Source organism: Quercus lobata, chromosome 5 (genome assembly GCF_001633185.2).
Source record: "Quercus lobata isolate SW786 chromosome 5, ValleyOak3.0 Primary Assembly, whole genome shotgun sequence".
NCBI classification, from domain to species: Eukaryota; Viridiplantae; Streptophyta; class Magnoliopsida; order Fagales; family Fagaceae; genus Quercus; species Quercus lobata.
This window is the reverse complement of record NC_044908.1, coordinates 78,385,776-78,405,797: the sequence shown is the minus strand read 5'-3', so window position 1 is coordinate 78,405,797 and position 20,022 is coordinate 78,385,776. Positions and strand designations below refer to the sequence as shown.

At 36.7% G+C, this 20,022-nt stretch overlaps 3 protein-coding genes and 1 long non-coding RNA gene across 4 annotated transcripts; all 4 read right to left on the bottom strand.

The window, feature by feature from the left end:
• Positions 1-2,012: 2,012 nt before the first annotated feature.
• Positions 2,013-3,021, bottom strand: LOC115989799 (serine hydroxymethyltransferase 3, chloroplastic-like). Its single transcript, XM_031113677.1, has 3 exons — positions 2,951-3,021; positions 2,499-2,571; positions 2,013-2,387 (listed from the first exon to the last, which is right to left on the bottom strand). The coding sequence occupies exons 1-3, from the start codon at positions 3,011-3,013 to the stop codon at positions 2,110-2,112; spliced, it is 414 nt and encodes a 137-aa protein (XP_030969537.1). The 5' UTR covers positions 3,014-3,021; the 3' UTR covers positions 2,013-2,109.
• A 260-nt stretch (positions 3,022-3,281) lies between these two features.
• Positions 3,282-6,855, bottom strand: LOC115991207 (cell division cycle protein 48 homolog). The gene is made up of 8 exons (XM_031114950.1): positions 6,695-6,855; positions 6,374-6,602; positions 5,495-6,261; positions 5,175-5,396; positions 4,988-5,059; positions 4,693-4,864; positions 4,362-4,485; positions 3,282-3,339 (listed from the first exon to the last, which is right to left on the bottom strand). The coding sequence occupies exons 1-8, from the start codon at positions 6,752-6,754 to the stop codon at positions 3,282-3,284; spliced, it is 1,704 nt and encodes a 567-aa protein (XP_030970810.1). The 5' UTR covers positions 6,755-6,855.
• Positions 6,856-8,048: 1,193 nt separating this feature from the next.
• Positions 8,049-12,256, bottom strand: LOC115991206 (serine/threonine-protein phosphatase 7 long form homolog). Its single transcript, XM_031114949.1, has 5 exons — positions 12,045-12,256; positions 9,423-9,513; positions 8,917-9,309; positions 8,140-8,704; positions 8,049-8,053 (listed from the first exon to the last, which is right to left on the bottom strand). Exons 2-5 carry the CDS (start codon positions 9,435-9,437, stop codon positions 8,049-8,051), a joined length of 978 nt encoding a protein of 325 aa, XP_030970809.1. The 5' UTR covers positions 9,438-9,513; positions 12,045-12,256.
• A 531-nt stretch (positions 12,257-12,787) lies between these two features.
• LOC115989800 lies at positions 12,788-16,061 on the bottom strand. Its single transcript, XR_004092125.1, has 3 exons — positions 15,787-16,061; positions 12,913-13,024; positions 12,788-12,808 (listed from the first exon to the last, which is right to left on the bottom strand). It is a non-coding gene; the product is annotated as an uncharacterized LOC115989800 (long non-coding RNA).
• Between the last annotated feature and the right edge of the window lie 3,961 nt (positions 16,062-20,022).

The following is a 20,022-nucleotide window of genomic DNA, read 5'->3' as shown; positions in this document are numbered from 1 at the left end:
AAAATAAACAGAGATGCCAGTGGTATTTAAAAAACTTCAACAAAGTGTAGGCACCCCCATGTGCTTCATAATCCATACAAAGAACAGAGCTGTTGGCTGTGTGTGAAGAACAAAGCCACGGATCAATTATATTCAGGGTGGTGGATTGAAACAAAACATTAACATGGAGACACACTACTTCCATAGCTTTCGCAATGACATGTTTTTCTCAGTCTCCTTCTTCATTACCTTTGCCACTACCATCTCAAAATCTTTTTGTGTTACATCAACCCTCCTCTCCCACAGAGCAAACATCCCAGATTCTGTGCACACAGCCTGCAACCAAAAAAAAACGAAAAAAATCTGTGACAATATGATTATGCACAGAGAAAACACACAATCTTTCACTTCTGAAGACTTTAATAGCCTAGTGCAATAGGTCGTTATGGACTTAACAAGACTATACTTATCATTCTATCCAAATCCATCCAAAAGAGTTGAGATTGTTTAAATTGAATAAAATACTGGCAATCTTTACAAGAATGAAGCCTATTTTGACATGCTTGCCAAATACTTACAATAAGAGATGAATATGTTTAAATAGTTGAGGTCACAATAAAGAAAAGTACCAAAAACTAAACAACCCAAGCTGCATAATGAAAACACACACGATACATTTATTTTATTTGATGCTTCAAATCCATCTAGCTGGTTGAGAAGCTCCAGCATAGTCCGCTGCACTTCACTGTCACCACTGCCAGTACCAGTTTAAATGCAGAAAGTAAAAGGGTACACGAGGCAAACCTCCTTTATCTCTTTAATTTGCTGGTCAAGACCGCCAATCATGTCATATGTGGAATCTGGAACCTTTTCAACTTTCAATGCCATGAACCAATGGATCAACTTTGCTTTGCAAGATTAAATGAAGCACATAACTGTCATTACGGAGAGCAACTCTTGTTGATGGAGTTATCTTGGTGATATCGATATTTTTATCAATGTCAACAACATATTTCCGTTCAAGATGAACCTGGGAAACAAGATGAGATTGTTTAGATAAAAATGTATTCAAACTGTTTTCAAACCATCTCTTATTAACAAAAAGGCACTCCTAACGCACTCCTTGTGCATGTAATAGTCTATTCCCTTGCTAAAATGGCGTCAATGTTAATATAAATGTGCTAATTTCGACTTTCAACATTTAAATGAAGTTAATTTTATTCTTAGAAATTGGTTTTAAAAGTGTATGAACAAAATTGATACAACTAATAGTTGGGGAAATTGATTTGAAAGTCGAGGGACAAAATTGATACTATAATATGTGTGTGTGTAGATAACGATGCTCTAAATAGCTAAGGTTTAGGAACTATTTTTAAAAGCATTTGATAAAAAAAATGGGAGATACTTTTGAGGCATTCAAAATGATTTGGTAACAAATAATCTAAGGGCATCTGTTAACAAGACCTAACTAAAAGTAAAACTGCGACAAATTTATAAAAACCAAAAAATTGTAGTTTGGCCATTTTAGTATTATTATTATTTTTTTTTTTGTGGAGGGTCGCCATTTTATTAAATTTACTAAAAAAATTCACACCTAATGATGACATTGGCTAGATTTTGAAAGTTAAGTGATTAAATTGATAGAAATAGATGATTTTAAGGTTGCAAATGCTAAATTTCCTTTAGATATGACATTAGCATTTGTCAATGCTAATGCTCTTAAGCAATTTGAAATTCACTCTCGGGTGACTTTCAATGTTTTTGTTACTTAGATATCAATGCAACTAATGGTATTCTTTGTTATGGTAGTACAAAACTTTGAATTTTTTTGCGTTTTGAAGCATGTTATTTTTTACTTTAATTTCTTGATCTATTCCTATTTTATGACAAAAAGAAATCAATTTATATTTTGATTTTTGCTACTTTGTTGAGCCTCAACTTCTGTCAAACCCCCCAAAAACAATGTTAATATAAAAAAGTGAGGGTAGACACGAAGGACAATGTAAGAGCTTTAGCTGCTAGATTACAAATTTTGTAATGAACTAAATAACTTGTTCATCTATTTTTATACCTTTTTCTTTTATCTAGTTATTTGGATGGTTACAAAATTTGTAATATGTTCTAACAAATTCAATCATGCATTCTACCAAAAAGAAAAATGTTATTAATCGAGAACAAGTTCAACATGTTCAACATGTTATCCAGTAAAGGAAAATCAGCGGCTGCTACAAACTTCAAAAAATCTTGAAGCTTGGATCCTGAGACTAGCCGCTTAGCTTCAAGGGTTATCTGTACGCCCTCATGAATAAAGTCTGCAATTGGTACAAATTCTTTCTCTGTGAATCCTCTAGTTGTCATAGCAGGTGATCCAATGCGGATACCTCCAGGCACTAAGGCACTCTTGTCACCTTTACAAGGGAATATTATTGTGTGTAAGTTTTGAGAAGAAAGGGAGAAACAAACAAAAAAACAGATGAAATCAATTAAAATGGGATAAACCTGCCAAAGAAAGGACTCACCCGGAACTGACTTTTTGTTGAGGGTAATAGAGGCGAAGTCAAGAATTTTCTCCACCCGAGCTCCATCAATACCCTGTTAAGGGAAGCAATGTTAACTGCTGTTAGTAAAGGTAAATGGTAGGCAAAACACCCCCATCCCAAATAATCATCACAACAATCGTTGTAGTACTAGGAAATTCAACAGGTTGTCTTTCGATTCAATGCCTAGCAATGCAGAACAAATTTTCACATATAATAATATTGACGTGTCGATACCTTTCTCCCTTTCAAAGATAACACACACACCAAAAAAAGAAAAAACCACACCACCCTGATAGGCAAAATACCCCCATCCCAAATAATCATCACAACAATCATTGCAGTACTAGCAAATCAGCATAGCACCCACTTCAGTCAGATTTCCATGATTAGTTAACAACTACATCGCGTCAATACTTCTAAATGTTTCTTACCAGGCAATGATATGGAATTTCTTTAGATACTTCCATCACATCAGATGCTTCATAAATAATCATGAACTTTGAAAATACTTTAAGGAAAGTAATGGGATAAGCATCAGGTACACCATGATTGGTAGGATCCAAGGAAACTGATGAAAAGGCTGATGAGGTTCAAAAGTGGGATATTCTGGATTGTTGGACTCCAGAAAATCATTACCGATGGTCTAAACCCAACATGTTTAACACTCAGATTCAGTCCATCCGTAGTGATTTTCTGGCGTCCAACAATCCAAAATATCCCACTTTAGGACCTCATCAGCCTTTTCATCAATTTCCTTGGACCCTACCTCTCACGTTCAAGTTGCTGCACTAATATCCACTGCATCTGATTGAATCCCCACCTACAAAGAGTCAGACAGTAGTCTGTGAATCTAGAAAAAGATCCTGAATTGCAGAAGCTAAGTGGGGGCTGCTTTCAACTGAGAGTTCATACCCATTCAAATAAATAATTGCAGAAAAAGGCATTATGTTGTTGTTGTTTCCAGTATCCGTCTTTTTATTCTTATTTTAAGTCTATAAACTATCAGTCAAACAAGCTTTTTCTTTTTTGGTTGAGCAAAGGTATATAACATCAGCCACACTTCCCAGCACTAACTGAGAGTGTAAAAATGTAGATAATTTGAATTAATCCATAAATTTTAAGGTCCAAATCCTATCAATTTCCAAGATGTTCTACATTCAACTCATCTTATAAATTATGCACCACAGCACAAAGTTGAGTATATTGATTACATGGAGAGAATCACTGCATTCAAACATATCCTTTTTTTCAACTCAGATCCAAAACCAAAAATAGTGGCATTTGCTAGCAACAAGATAATCGAGGCAGTCTCAATAAATAGATTCTAAATAAGAATCAAAATAAATTCTAAAGACAAAAAAAGTGTGTGGTAGTGTATGTCTCCAGGCCATAAAATGGTTTAGCTTCCTTTCAACTACAAAGTGGCAAAATGGGTTGCTGCTGCACAACACAGACATAAATAAATGCATTCTAAGTAAAAGTGTGTGTGAGACAAGATAGAAATTCACTCTGATGACTCCATATTGTCAAGGCTTCAGTGAACAGTATCGAATGGATTCCATCCTTCTGAGAACTTTAAGGACAAGAACTATGGACTGTGATTTATCAGATTAAAAAAAAAAGAATGAATGATTGAGTGATGATTAAACTACGATATATAGCACCACTAGCCAATGTAAAAGGAGCATTAATTTTGTAGACTCTTCTAATTTGATACTAGTCAATTATGATGAAGAAACAACTATCCCCTTATTCTCAGTATTCATTTAATAGATATAAATAAACAAAAATATTTTAGAAAAAAAGATAAGGATATCACAGCATGAGGGAATAGATACTCACTTCCAAACAATTTCTAAAGAAGGTCCATTTGGAGGATATTTCCAATAGTTTGACATAATCATTGGTGAATTTCTTTCTTGAATCTCAAGATTACTGGGAGCAGCACCTGTGGAAAGGGTACCACCTACATAAATATGCATTAGTTAATTGTATAATCAAGGTCTTCGTGCAACTTATCAAGCATATTGCTGCATTGTGTAACAATACATTGGGATTATGGTAAATGACAGAAATGTACAATTGACATGTTCAGTCCCAACTCTTGCTGTTTAGGCCTAATAACACCACTAGTATTTGGTTTTCTATCTACAGAAGGGGGATTTGAAATTACATGAATTTGGTTTAGCATTTACAGCAGAAGCAACTGCCTGGCATTCATTGGCAATTACCTTTGCAAGTAGTGTTTTACCACAGCCAGGAGGCCCATAAAAGAGAACACCTTTAGAAGGTGACATGCCAAATTTCTCAAACTTCTCAGGATGCTCCACTGGGTATTGGACAGTCTGCAAGATGCCAAAAAATTGATATGAAATTTAGTGTACATAAATGAAATCTAACAGAGACAGGAGAATGCTTTAAAACGCATTTTTCAGAAGGGAAAAATCAAGATGGAACAAAGTACAAACCTCCTGAAGCTCTCTTTTAACGTTGTCCAAACCTCCCACATCTTCCCAGGAAACATTAGGAACCTCCACAACCTACCAAACAAGAAATCATGATTGTTATCTCCTGTAAATGCATATGGCATCTAAAATAGGCCATAGAGAAACAATTTCCATATGAAGTAAAACAAGACTTCTTTTCAAAACTCACTGTTTCACGTAGTGCTGACGGATTTGAAGTCCCCAATGCAGATTGGAAGTGTTCATTAGTCACAGCCATTGAATTTAACACCTCAGCATCAATAGTTTCATCCTCTAAGTCAATGACATCCATTTTCTCCCGAATACACTGAAGAGCAGCCTCTGTGCAAAGAGCAGCAAGATCCGCACCAACATAACCATGGGTATCTTTTGAAACTCTTTCAAGATCAACCTGAAACATAATACCAATTAAAACATAAGATAATGTTATCACCATAAAGAAAATGATGTTTTAAATAACATTAGAGAAAACAGTAGACAGAATCTCACATCATCTGCAAGTTTCATATTCTTTGTGTGGATTCTAAGAACTTCCAATCTTCCAACCTCATCTGGTACACCAATGTCAATTTCACGATCAAATCTCCCAAATCTCCTCAGTGCAGGATCAATACTATTAGGCCTATTGGTAGCTCCCATGACAATCACATGTGCTCGGGACTTGAGGCCATCCATTAATGTCAGGAGTTGGGAAACAATACGCCTCTCCACTTCACCATTCGTCTTTTCCCTCTTTGGGGCAATTGAATCTATCTCATCAATAAATATAATAGACGGGGCATTCTTTTCCGCTTCCTCAAATGCCTTTCTCAAGTTGCTTTCAGACTCACCAGCTAGTTTTGACATTATTTCAGGTCCATTAATCAAAAAGAAGAATGCACCTGTCTCATTAGCTATAGCTCTTGCAATCAGAGTTTTTCCAGACCCAGGTGGCCCATAAAGCAAGATACCTTTTGGGGGTTTCACACCAATTGATTTGAAGAGCTGTGGGTGTCTAAGAGGAAGTTCTACTAGCTCCCGGATCTGAGCCATTTGCTTCCTAACACCACCAACATCATCATATCCCACTTCATTCAATCGCTCCTCATCTTCACGTTTGATAGGATCTCCCTCACAGAAGATTTCAGTATCTGGTGCAACAACACAATACTCACCAGGGTCTGTCTCTATAACCTTGAATTCAACACTTCTCATTCCACCCCTGACTAGAAAAAGGTCACCCTTCCTAACAGGTCGGTAAGATTCCAAGAAATATGCTGTTGAACCAGGAAAAAGAATCAGACAAAATCACAAAACTATATAACTACTTAATTACTAATTAAAATAAGCAATAAATGAGCCAAGATGAAGTTAAAATAGAAAACTCACGCTTCAAAAATACATCAAACAAGTTGCCACTGACACCCTCAATTGTATCATCAATCGGAAGGATATGAACTCGTTTCCCATACTTCACATCAGGGCACTGATGGATGGATATAACATCTCCAAGACGAACTCTAAGATTTGATCGAACAACTTTGTTCATTCTGATTTTTGGTTCTTCACATTGTTCATCAGCAAGAACAATACAGACTGTGTCTCTTCGCTTCTTTCCCTGTACACCACCAAGAAAGGAAAAAAAGGAAATGAATCACATTCTCAAAATCAAATTCACCTCTTAAGTACCTATATAGAATGTAAAATCACCTTAAGTAAAACAGTGTCCCCACGGAAAAACTGAAGCTTTTCCATTGTATTAGGGTGCATGGAAACCACAGAGTTATCATCAGTTACAGCTTCATCAACAACAAGACGATTAGGAGACTTCTTGCGTTCCAGAATTGCAGTGGAATAATCCTTCTTATTACTTTTCCTGTTTTGAACATACAAATCAATTATACTGGCAGAAAGGTTAAAGGAGTATGAACTAATTAATAAAGAATTCCAGTAACTTTGGGGAAAGTGACAAGGTGAACATGCACAGGAGAGAGAGAGGACATTGAATAGTTATGAGATACATGAAATATACACAATGAACAGAAGTTTTCAAAGCAACATATTCCTGGCTGCCCTTCATATAGTACGTGCAAAAATCTTAGTATCTAATAAAGGGGTACATGCTACATATGCATCATTTTTTAAGGATGGAGCTTATGTATATTGGGCTATCAATTAAGTTCAAACACATTATTGTCATAAATTAATTAGGAAAATGATTAAAGGAGTTGCGTGTGTAAGTTTGTGGGTAATAAATACTCCCACAAATTTAAGTTTTATCCTTTCAAACACATTATTGTAATCACACTTTTGATGACGTTGATCTCCTTCGTGTACTTTGTATTTTTTTTCTTTTCTAAAATATCTATTACTTAACACAAAAAGAGTTCCCCCCCCCCCCCCCTAAGCAGAGCATGTAATACTACATAATTTTATGATCTTTATCATCAACAAGCATCTGAAACCATCAATCAAAAAGACAATCAAATGATACCCTTTGGCAGAACTACATGGTCCAAATAAAAGTAGCAATGAACAGGGAAACAAGGCAAGTTACGATGACTAATACCTTACATATTGTATCAAAACCAACATTGGTCTCCACGAACTGGTTCTTCAGATCTCCATTCAGTGTAACAGGTACACCAATCACCTGTCAAATTAATAGAAGTTCTATTAATAGACTGTGGTATCATAAAAATATATCTAGATTAAAATAACAAATGATGCAAGGAATAAAATTGCAACAAATATCCTTATTTGAGGCATTCATCTAGTTCCAATAATGTAGGTTCAAACCATATTGAAAACAAAAATAATCTTATGGAAATGTGAAAAGAGAATTAATAATGGAATACAGTGTGTTGTTTCACATTAAGCTTTCAGATACCTTTTTTGAATCTTACGCCGTCTCGTATAATGCGGAAGAGGTCTTGCATGTCCTTCGTCAGATGCCTCGGGCCCAACATTGTGTCCATGTTTGTGCCCCCCTGTCCCACACGGTGGTGCCTTTGATATGCGTTTAGGCCGACCTTCAGCCGCTGTAGGTAACCCAACCGGCTGCTCAGCCTGAACATGGGGTGGGTCAATGGCTGAAGAAGGGGTACTAAACGAACTATGGGAGGGTGGCTCCTGCTGCATGTCAGGTGGGGTACCCAGGTCAAAGGATGGAATCGGTGACAGCTGAAGAAATGACTGTGGGGTGGGTGGACGGACGTCACACCCAGAACAAGGAAGTGGGGTGGGTGGAGGGATGGTGGGGCAAGGAGACGGATGGTGGGCGGGTGAAGGGATGGTGGGCGTAGGGGCTAGATGTGGGTTAGGTGAAGGGATGGTGGGCGTAGGGGCTGGATGTGGGCTAGGTGAAGGGATGGTGGCAGTAGGAGCTGAATATGGGTTGGGTGAAGGGATGGTGACGGTAGGGGATGGATGTGGGGTGGATGAAGGGATGGTGGGGTTGGCGGATGCATGTGGGGTGGATGCAGAGGGATCGGGGGTAGGAAGAAGCTGAGGGGTAGCAACAGGCGGACGGGATTGACATCCGGCCGGAGCTGTGCTCGTGCTTGGGCCGGTAGGCATAGCTGCCTCCTCAATCAGGGCCTCAGGGATAGGAGGTTGGACACGTGTCATCGCCTGTACTGCCGTCAACACCTCAGTAATGTCGTTGTGGTCCTCCGTGCCCACTGGATGACGCCTCAATAAACGGACGTATCCTTCAATCTGCACATGGAAAAACCACACATATTAGACCTGCAATACGAAATCAACAATGCCAATTGATAATAAAATAAATGTTGGTTCTGCTACTAATAATTGCAAATTAAAGGGAGATGAAGTGGTAAGCAAAAAATGTAGTAACAAACATCATGCTCTCTAAACAGTGGTTTCATGGTAAGAAACACGGTAACATGTAGAAGAGATTGAGAAGTTACCAGCAGAGTCACTACAGCACCAGGCCTATCGATGAACCTCCGAGTCACCCTTTTGAACCAGTCATGGTACTCGTGCTCTGGAGGCATATCACCAAGCACAGCTTCACAACGCCGATCAAAGCGATAACCCCACTCAAGGATATGCGCAGCATGCTTCTGCATCCAATTAACACCGATCTTCCCCCTCAAATCAATGCCATGAAGCACTCTGTCAGTGTTAACAGCGCGGGGAATTTCTTGGATCATCCCGAATTGACGAACAACACGATCCGGTGTATGTTTCTCTACTAGGTGGAAACATACAAGCGGCACCGTTGCCGTCCATACGGCCCTCCCTGCAACACACCAGGGCGGGAGGTCGTCAAAATGAGCTTCATATGGCTGCCACACCACCTACAATAGCCAAAAAAGAAGTACACAACACATTAGGGAACAATGTTTATATTTCAAAGTTCACGAAACCTATATGGACGTTCGTAAAAGCGTAAAATAAGGCATTTTCATACCTGGTCTGGCAACATGGAAGCTAGTTGCTCGCGATACCTGTCCCTGAAGATGTGGGCGGGCCTATTTTTCTTGTTTGGGACCCACAACCACCTACAATCAAGAAGAATGGATCAATAAGTACTGAGATAATGTTAAAACTATAATGTAATCACATATATGAAATAAAAGGAAATAAAAGGAAATTGAAATTTGAAGAAATAATGTAATCACTTAAGATGAAGAAATGAAGAAATAAAAGGAAATTGAAAGTAAGGTGGAGGGTGAGGTCATGTGAATTGCAATAGTAATTAATTCAAAGTTAGCTTTTTTATACTTTTTATTTATTTATAATTTTATATGCTTATATTTCTTTATATATTATGAGTCAAAATCCATATAATTTATTGAGTCTTAAAACTATAAGTCCATATTTCAACTAATATATCAATTTCAAGTCTAAAACTCTACCCAATAATTATAATAATACTATTGATTCTCAAAAAAAAAAAAAAACAAAACTATTAAAACAATTTTTCTATTAAAATATTCTAAAAAAATTACAATTAAAAAACAGAAATATAAAAGCTCAAGTTAAATATTGCAGTACTAGTTTTATTACTTATATATTACGTGTGGACCCACATAAACAAAGCCTAAAACTTTTTTTTTCAAGTCTCTTTCTCATTTCCAACAACTAGTCACATGCTAGGTTCACAAAACAAGAAAGAAAACACAAAACAAGGCAATGAAAATTCAAAATAGAATTGAAGAAGGACTAGCGAACGAAGAGAAAGAAGAAGAAGAAGAAAAAGAAGAAAGAAGAAAAAGAAGATGAAGTAGCAATAGCAACTGCCTCGCCTCAGCCTCTCTATCTCTCTGTGACTGTCTCGCCTCTCCTAAATTTCCTTACTTTTTTCTTTTTTTCTTTTTTCCTTCATCTTTCAGACTTTCACTTTCTCTGTTAGGTTTTTCTGAGTTTTCTTCTTCTTCTTCTTGATTTACATGGGTCATGGGCTTAATTTTTCAACATATGTGTAAATATATGGGCTGTAAATGTACTTCATAAGGGGGGCTGGCTGGGCTAGGAATTCACGAGGGGGGCCTAAGCTAAAAACTAAGGTGGGGCAAGCTTTTTTTTTTTTTTTAAAAAAAAAAATTTAAGCTACTAATTAATTTTTTTTTTGTTTTTGTTTTTTGGGGCCCAAGGGGGCCCAGGCTCCCTTAGGCCCTCACTTGGGTCCGTCCCTAATTTAGAGGCAACAAATTATGAACCAACTTACCAAACCCATAAGCATGTGTTGTAAAAGCCATAAATTCTGGTTGGTTCGCTATCCAGTAATAGTGTCTTCTTCCTTGTGAGGCACGCAAACAAAAATGATATCTATGTCAATGTGTGTGCTTCGTAGTTTTCTTTTTTTTCTTTTTTTCCTAGTCAGAGTAACCATTTTAAGAGAACCTAACAATTGCAGTTAATTTCCAAGGTACGTCATCACATTGGTTTGAAACCCAAACCATCTTCTAGCTTAATTGGCAGCTGTGAACATTTATAAATGTTTACTGTATACTCCAAAGCCCCAATAGCATGGTGTGAGCTGGAATACATAGCTGTTTAAATTTGCTTCTTACTTCAATATAATTCACTTTGAAACTTTAACAAAGAGATAAGGTTTGGTGCTGAACGTGAAGGGCATTGAATGTTTTATAGTCCCATCCATTAAATTGTTCCACACAACTTGACTGAAAAGCTCATATTGCTAATAGCTTTCACACTAGTGTTTTATTTTGATCTTTCTTAAATAGAGTCCTAATGAATCAGGATGGGCCACATATATTCTCAATTATATATTTCTTTGTTCTAGGGGTTTCTGTTGAACTTTATATTCTCAGTCATAATGCTAACTCTCTTTACATGAAAACATCCAACTATATAAGTAACATATTATATTCCTTTTTGATTGGCCTTCCAACTGAGTTTTCTCTACTTCTTTTAATCATTACGTTTTTTCGATATCTTCTCTTGCTTCTTATAGGCACAATCCCCAAGTTCCAAACTGAAAAGGAATATTTAGATTTATATTGTTTGAAATGGCTTTCATCTTGAATAGACAAATCATTGGTGGGATTGTGGCTGCATTGTTGACAGGCTCAATCCTAGTGGAAATATGCAAATAAAGATGGTAAAACAAATTTCCACATATAGATGCATTTGTGTGTGTGTGTGTGTAATGCATTGTAGTTGTCAAATATAGAATCATATTGGGAATCAATTATTATTATTATATTCTTTTTTTGGTATTGTGCATCATAATGTGCAGACATTTTGAAAATTTATATAATACTATAATTCATATAATAATTATACATATATAATAAAATTAAAGCATTTATGCTGATTCACCTCTTACTCATTATATGTAGTGTCTTTTACATTCTTTATAAATAACCTAAAGAGACTCTCTCTATGAGTGTTACTGATTACAATAAAGCCTTTATAAAAAACCTAAAGAGACTACGACTTCAAATAGCAAATAAAATTCCTCAAGAAGAAGTTAGAACCAAATAGAAAAAGAACTCAAAACATAATATAAGACTCGTGCTTTGGTGAAGACAGTATGTTATAGCAGTATGAGGTAGAGACTTACTTCAGGGATAGTGGACCACGTACTGGAGGACCGTAAGCACCCACTGGCGGGCCTCGCTCAACTGTCGGGCACAAATAGGGGAACCTGGCCCATGCCCAGTACTGGAGCAACAGCAAGCACCCACCAATCTGACTGGTGTCCTCGCTTGCCCTGCATAGCTCTCGATACAACCATGCAAGGCAAGCACTTCCCCAACTGTACCTCCGTGGATTGTGAAGGTCTTCCAACTACTGCACCCACATTAGATGCACCCTATCGCCGGATTTGTCCATGAATATTGTGTCCCCCAATAGCGCTAGGATGTAGCATTGTGCGTACTTATGCAGCTGATCCTCTTCAGCATCAGGCGGCAATGGGTTAGCAACTTCCTCCAAAAGGCGGTTGATGAGAATCCTCTGCCCATCAAGTTGCTTATGGTTATTTTGAGTTACAGGTTGAAAACCAAGGAAGTCCCGGCACACATTCACCCAAGTTTTTTGTGTGCTCCCTGTTATAGCGTCACCATCAACAGGAAGCCCGAGAAGAACCTCCACATCCTGCAATGTGATGGTCACCTCACCATATGGCATGTGAAAGGTGTGAGTCTCGGGCCGCCATCGCTCCACTAAGGCCGTTATCAGGCCATTGTCAATCTCTCTACCCGGGACCCACAGGAGTCCCTCCAAACCAACTGTGGTGATGATGTTCCTCACTCGGTTGTCCACCATTGGAGGTTGCTTGGAGAACTCTGAACTACGACTATGGCAGGTAATGGACCCTGGATCCTGCACATAACAAAATCATGGATTAATATAGTATATGCAAATATGTGTACATTGTATGGATTAAATGCATGTGCACAAGTTACTGTTAGAGTTGAGTGTTTTACCCGCCCATTCCAAATAGCTTCAGACCGATGCGTCGCCTGCTGTGTCAACACTGAGTCGTCAATGGGTCCAGGCTGTGTATAGTCAATGCGTCCAGCATTTGCAGCAGCCATACTGAAGAAGAATGATAAGCAGTTAATTTCAAAATTGAACACACAATATGCTTAAATATATAGGTATGAGTTAGAGCAACTAAAGCCACTTTGTACAATGAGAATTCAGTAAAAGATGAAAGACTAAACCAAAAGAGGCCAATATGAACACAAAGCTTTTTAGACTTAGGATTTTATTTTTAAGGTTACAGTTTTGAACACACACAGTTTTTGTATTTATTTTTATTTTTTAAAAGAAGATCACACACAGAATAATGCTTAGTTACAAATACCACAAGACAATGAAGGGCTTTGATAAACTTACTATCAAACATGAGATTAAAGGGTAATTGAGGAACATAAAAAAAGAAAAAGAAAAAAGAAACTAATGTATTAAATACTATTGATTGATTTCATATCAACAACTAAATAAAGTACTAGTCTTCAATGGAACGCATGAAGGTTTGGGGGAACAATCTACATCATAAAGCACTTTGACCATTGGCCATAAGGTTGTCAGCAAGTATGAAAGTTTGTTCGGGCTCCGATATTGGGGAAGTTTAATACATAGATGCCTATTATGTAATTGTTTCAATAAGTTCATCTAATGAATGTTTAAATGTATGCAAGATGATACTATTGAGTTATGACACATATGATTGGTTACTGAGGAATGAGAATGTTTGGGGCTGTATGCAATTTTAGATCCAACCAAGAGTTTGAAATTTGAAGTTTCAGGATTGAGGTCCTTGATTGTAGCTCTCATTCTCAAGTCAATGTTAAACACATTGGTGTGCTAGCTCCTTGTGTTCGCATGGGTTATTTTGAGTGCAATGCACTCATTATTTTCTCCTAATTCACCCTCTGTCTCATTTTTTACCACACATTGATATTGTTATGTGACATAGACTGAAGACCTTATCTTGAAACAAGTTTTCCATTGTTTACCTCTTTGTGTCAGCATGGGTTATTTCAAGTGCAATGCACTCGATGTTTTTTCCTAAATCACCCTATGCCTCTTGTTTTACCACACATTGATATTGTTATGTGACATAGACTGCAGACCTCATCTTGAAACAAGTTTTCCACTAAGTTTAGTTCTGACCTTTTGCCTTTGATCCTACTTACTGTGCAATTACAACCTTTAAAACAGATTGGACAGCAAAACTTGGCATTTGGGCTGAAATTTAATGCGAAAGGAATTGTTGATTGTTATGAAAGAGAACTTGAAAGCCTTCCTTTTGGTCAAAAGCGTGATATTGAGTTTAAGATGATTGAAGGAGACTTTCAACTATTTGAAGGAAAATGGTCTATCGAACAGGCAATATTTTGTTGATTTAATGTTGTTGGGCATCTTCTATGTCAATTTGTCTCTTTAGTTGTTCTCGAGCATGTGTATGCATGCATGTATAGCTGCTCATATGGTTTAACTTGCTAATTATATGGCACTTGTTCTCTATTTAAGTTTTGCAATTGTTTCTAAACATCTCAACATTCTGTTTAAAGCTAATGTTTATAGAAGTTAAAGATTGGACACTGTTTAAGCTAGAATGTATTAATTATTATACAGTTTCTAAAGGCCAGCTATGATCTATGTTGGGGACCACGCCTCATGAAAACTGGAGGCCACTAGTTTGAATCTCTCCTTCTCCCTCACCTTAGGGCCAAAACTTACTTAAAAAGAAAGAAAGAAAGAAGAAAAGAAAGATTGCATCCTAACTTCGAAACTTGCACACGACTCCAACAAAATTCACTGGCTAGGTTGCAGACATCTTTTTATCAGTGTAAAATATATGGTTTCATTGTTTTTATATCCCAGAAATATCGTCAAAGATCATAGCTGGCCTTTAGCAGGTGAATAATACACTCTAGCTTAGAATTTTGAATCAAGAAAATATAGGTATGGGGGCTACGATCACCAAAAACAGGAACAACAAAAGATTATATCTCATAGAGTTAAATTCCTGCTCTCAACCCATAACTAATACAAGCTCAACAGAAGCTATTAGCCACAGGGCTCCTCTGTTTTAAAAAAGAAGGAACATAAATAATCCTAAGAGAAGCAACCAAGCCCATTCCAATATCTCCTAAATCTTTCAATCAATCTATTATAAGTATATTTTGATCATTATCCAATTACAATTACACTAAGCATACGCTTCATATGGAAAATTTAAAATTACTAAATGCAAAAAAAATTTAAAACGACAACCCAATTGAAATATTTAAATGTAAATAAAATTTAAAGGAGCACAGATGCAGAATTCACAAAATTAGAAAAATAAAAAGGGGTTTAAGACATTATCAAATTTACCAAGAAGAAAGTCATCAAACTTTCAGTAACATGGATCAAATTAAACACTAAATCATCAACTTTAACAAACCCTATCATCAACTTTAACAAACCCTATCATCAACTTTAACAAACCCTAACATCAACAATTTAATTTAACAAAGACCCAGTTAACTAACCCTAACATCATCACTGCAAAACAATGCATAGTATTAGCAAATGAGTATGAAATTTCCCTCATATCAACACATCAACCCACGAACAGAACAAAGCACAAAACAAAACAAAAAAAAAAAAAATCAAACCCACAAACCAATTCAATCTCAAAACACAATAAACTTTCGCTCTTTTTTAGCAGGTTTAACAGTTTTATTACAAATTCAATACAGAACCCAAAATAGAAAACAAATTCGTGACTGATGACTTTCTTTAATTTTTCATGCATGTTTCTCGGCAACCAAACAGTAAACGGTGGGTACAAAGCAACTCACCTTTTTCTTTAGTTTTGAGAGACCGCGTAGAAAGAAAAAGGTTGCTGTCGCTTGATCGAAGCTTTTGGCGAAGGCTGACTGAGACTGAGAGTGAGATTGACTGAGAGTGAGAACAATGAGATGGAGAAGCCGGTGAGTGAGAGCGTGAGTGGAGAAAGTCAGTGCTGATCTGAGAGGGTGAGACAGTGAGTGAGAGCGTCACCTTAAGCGTTTGCTCTGTGTGAGAGAGAGGGTGAGGGTGAGGGTGAGGGTGAGTGACAGTGGAGAGTGATTTGTGTGAGGTGAGAGGCGTTATTTTTGAAATGTATTATTTGAAACTCGAGTCTTTGAGACTCGGTTTACCTTTTTACGTAAACCGAGTCTCAAAGACTCGAGTTTAGGTGGCACCTACGTGGAACTCGAGACTTAAAAACTCGAGTTCCACGTACACTCCTGCCACATCAACGCCATGTCAAAGCACGTAAACCGAGCCTCAGAGGCTCGATTTAGGGGCCCAAAATCGAGCCTCTGAGGCTCGAGTTGCTAGTTTGCCAATATGTTTCCAAACTGACCCTACTAACTAAATAGTTCGGGTTTTATGGGTAATTACCCATTTTCGCCTTAAACCCATCAACAAGAGAGATCTAAAATATAATATGCATTTTCCTTTCAAAAATTGAACTAATTATGTGGGCACAAAAATCTAGGAGTGAATAAAGAGAGGTGCTACGTCCATAATATTTTTATAACATTTTTACGAGAAATTATAGGTGGTTATTGGTTCAAATTTGAATTTAATACTAAGATTATATTTTTGCCTCAACAATAACAACTAGTAACAACCTACTATTTAAAATTTATTGTAAAAATATTGTAGATATATCATTTCTAGTAAATAAATCCCAAATTGTGATATATAAATACCATGTAATTTCAATAGAGATGAGAAACCATAGTTTTAAAAACCGGAACGGACAAAGAATCGAAAAAGTGACTGATTATTGATTTTATGATCTGACCAGGGTCAAACTGATGGTCAAACTGATGATGTTATAATTAATATAATTAAAATATTAAAATAATTTTTGTTTAAAATTTGAATTTTAATAACTTATATTAAGAAAATATATATGTATGTTAAAAGTGTTTTTTTTTTCCATACCACCTTTCTTTTCTTGTCAGTAAAGGTTGACAAAGAATAAACTATTTAGTATTTAAGTTTCATCTTTTAGTTTATATAAATAATAGTATAATGTATATAAAAAAAAAAAAAAAAAAAAAAAAAAAAAAAAAAAACCAAAGTCAGATGACTAGACAAGTCACTGACTTACGAGTAATGACTCCTTTACCAATCTACTTTCCCACTCCGCCGCTCTTAGCCACAAGTTTATTCTTTATTTATTTATTTTTCTAATACACCTCGTAAATCTAGCACTCTACTCCGGCACTCTCCACTTTACTTACCATCAAAGACTTTATTTTTCCAGTCTTTCGTCCTCCACAGAATCTATATCTTCCTCTTTATCTCAGGAAGTTAGATCTATTATCTATCTCTGCAATACCATCATCGGTTCCTCTTATTTCTCTCTTTCTCACTGAAGATTTGTAGATACCACTCCAAAATGCTAATTTCAACGCCAAGCATAAATACTCGGTCATTTTCTCTCTCTCAAGCATAGCCAATCTTAAGAAAAAAAGACTTTATTGCAACAATCTGTCATCACCATCAACAGATACGAGAAAAAAGAAGATTTTTATTGCAAAAAAAAATTCGATTACAGATCCCTTTCAGCAATTTTATAAAACCGGTTCAATCATACCGGTTTTCGGTTTTACGGTTGAACCGAACAATTTCCAACTATTTCTGATTTTTATCTCTTTTTCAATTATTTGTCATAACCAAACCAGATTAATGGCTGGTTCACGGTTGAATTAGTCGAACCGGCCAGTCCAGTTCATTTTTTAAAACCATGTGAGAAACAGAAGTGTTCAGGGTTGAGGCTATTTTTGGGTTCTAGACATCCTCTAAATACTTCAACGAGCTACAAGTGCAGTTCTTAGAGGGCTTTGAGCATTTTCGCTCCTCGGTGTCTGATACCTTCAAAGACTCTAGCTTGGATTTTGCTGGAAAAGTGACTTGGCTGTGCAGCAGATCATCTTGCTTGAACTTATCTCAATACCACTTAGTCTGCTATCCTCCTTTCTTTCATGGTCTCCTTTGCTTCGGCTCGATCTTTCTGAGTAGGCTTGAAGCCTAAACCAAAACCCCATTTGTTCTCTGGCAAGCTACTGGGCTCTATTGATTTTGCCAAGCACATGGGCAACATTTATGGGTTGTGGGCTGACTAGCTCAATTTTATGGATGGAGTAATAGGTTATGGTATTTTTTTTTTCCCCTGAATCAAAGATAATTATTTTCATGGCCCATAGATGTGCAAAAGTGTCCTCAACAATCTTCTAAGAGCATTCTCATCAGCTCTCTCATAAAAAATGTCATTTTGACACACCAAAAACCTACTTTATCATTTTAACACATCATTTTACAATATCCCATTCATCAGATGTTTTATTCTTCCCTTCTATACATTAAAATAATATTTACACCACATTAAAATAATATATTAAACTCCTCCAACAACAATAATAACAACAACTCCTCTACCACTGCAGCAAAAACGGCAACCAATGGCCACCAACAACCACTGCCGCAACAACACCAACAGCCACCACCTGCACAAACCCACATCCACCAACGGCACCTTAAAAAAAAAAAAAAAAAAAAAAAAAAAACCACAACCCAAAAAAACCACTACAACTACCCAATAATCACCACCACAACCACCAAATTGCCGCCACAACCACAGTACCACTGCCACAACTAACCCACAACCCACCACATTCATAAACCTCAAAACCCATCCTAAATTAAACAAACCCACAGCTCAGGCGGCGAGATCGGCTTTAGGCGGGAGACGTCAGTGGCGAGATTGGCTTCAAGCAACTTCAGGTAAGATCAGTTTCAGCGGCTTGAGGTGGCTTTAGGCGAGATCGGCTTTAGGCGGCTTGAGGATGAGAGAAGAAGAGAATGAGAGTGAAGAGGGAGCTGTGGAGGACGACTATGGCTCCAGCGAGATCAGTGGCTTCGGCGAGATCAGCGGCGAGATTGGCAGCTTCGGCGAGATCGACAAGAGAGAAGAACTCAGATGCAGAGAGAAAAGAGCGAGCTCAGATGCAGAGAGAAAAGATGAGATAAAAGAGAGAGAGAGAGAGAGAGAAAGTCGGAGTGAATAAACAAATAATAAAAAAATTTGGCATTGCTGTCCGTACCGTCTCATATTTGAGATGGTACTGTAGCATGTTTCAAAATTTTGAAACATTTAGAACACCTGATGAGGCCTAAATAGTAGTGTTTGGTGTGTCAAATGCCAAATTGGCATATTTGGCATTTGACACACTTGATGAGAATGCTCTTAATCCAATAGGTTTTCAAGGCCACTACCCTTTTTTTCTAAAAACTTAATTTTACAAACACAGAACTTGCAGTATCATGCCTCACCCTATTGCCAAAATTGGGGATCAAACACCTACAGGAATATTTTTTACCCCTATCAACTAAAAACTTGATGAATGACTTAGGGTGAGTTTGGTTCAACTTTTTGAAGTTGGGCCTTTTGAAAAAGTGGAGTTTTCAAAAAGTGCAGTATGAAAAAGTGTTTTTTCAAAAAACTGAGTGTTTGGTAAAAACTGTTAAAAAATACTTTTTGAAAAAGCTAAGTGTTTGGCTAGAACTTATAAAAGTTGCAGTTTGAGTTATAAATTACCAAAAAGGACAATGTATATATAAGAGCATCTCCAGTAAGTTAGGCAAATTTTTGTACTATTTGGACAATCAACAGTGACATTTACCTTTTACCTACCCATTTTTTTAATCTTTATTTTTTAATCAAATTTATTCTTTTTTAATCTTTATTTTTTCTTTTTCTATTCATTCTCAACAATTATACTTTCAAAAAAAAGTGTTACATCCACAATATTTTTTGCAATACTTTCACAAGAATCATAACAAAATCTTATATGGAAAGTTGTTACTAGTTCTAATTTGAACCCACCACTGAAATTATATTTTTACTCACCAATATTAGTTAATTAATTAAAATTTATTGTGAAAATATTGTGGTAGTATTTTTAAATTGTGATTTCTTATTCTTTGCCTTTCTTTCATCCATACGTTTGTTTTGTTTTGTTTTTTTTTTTTTA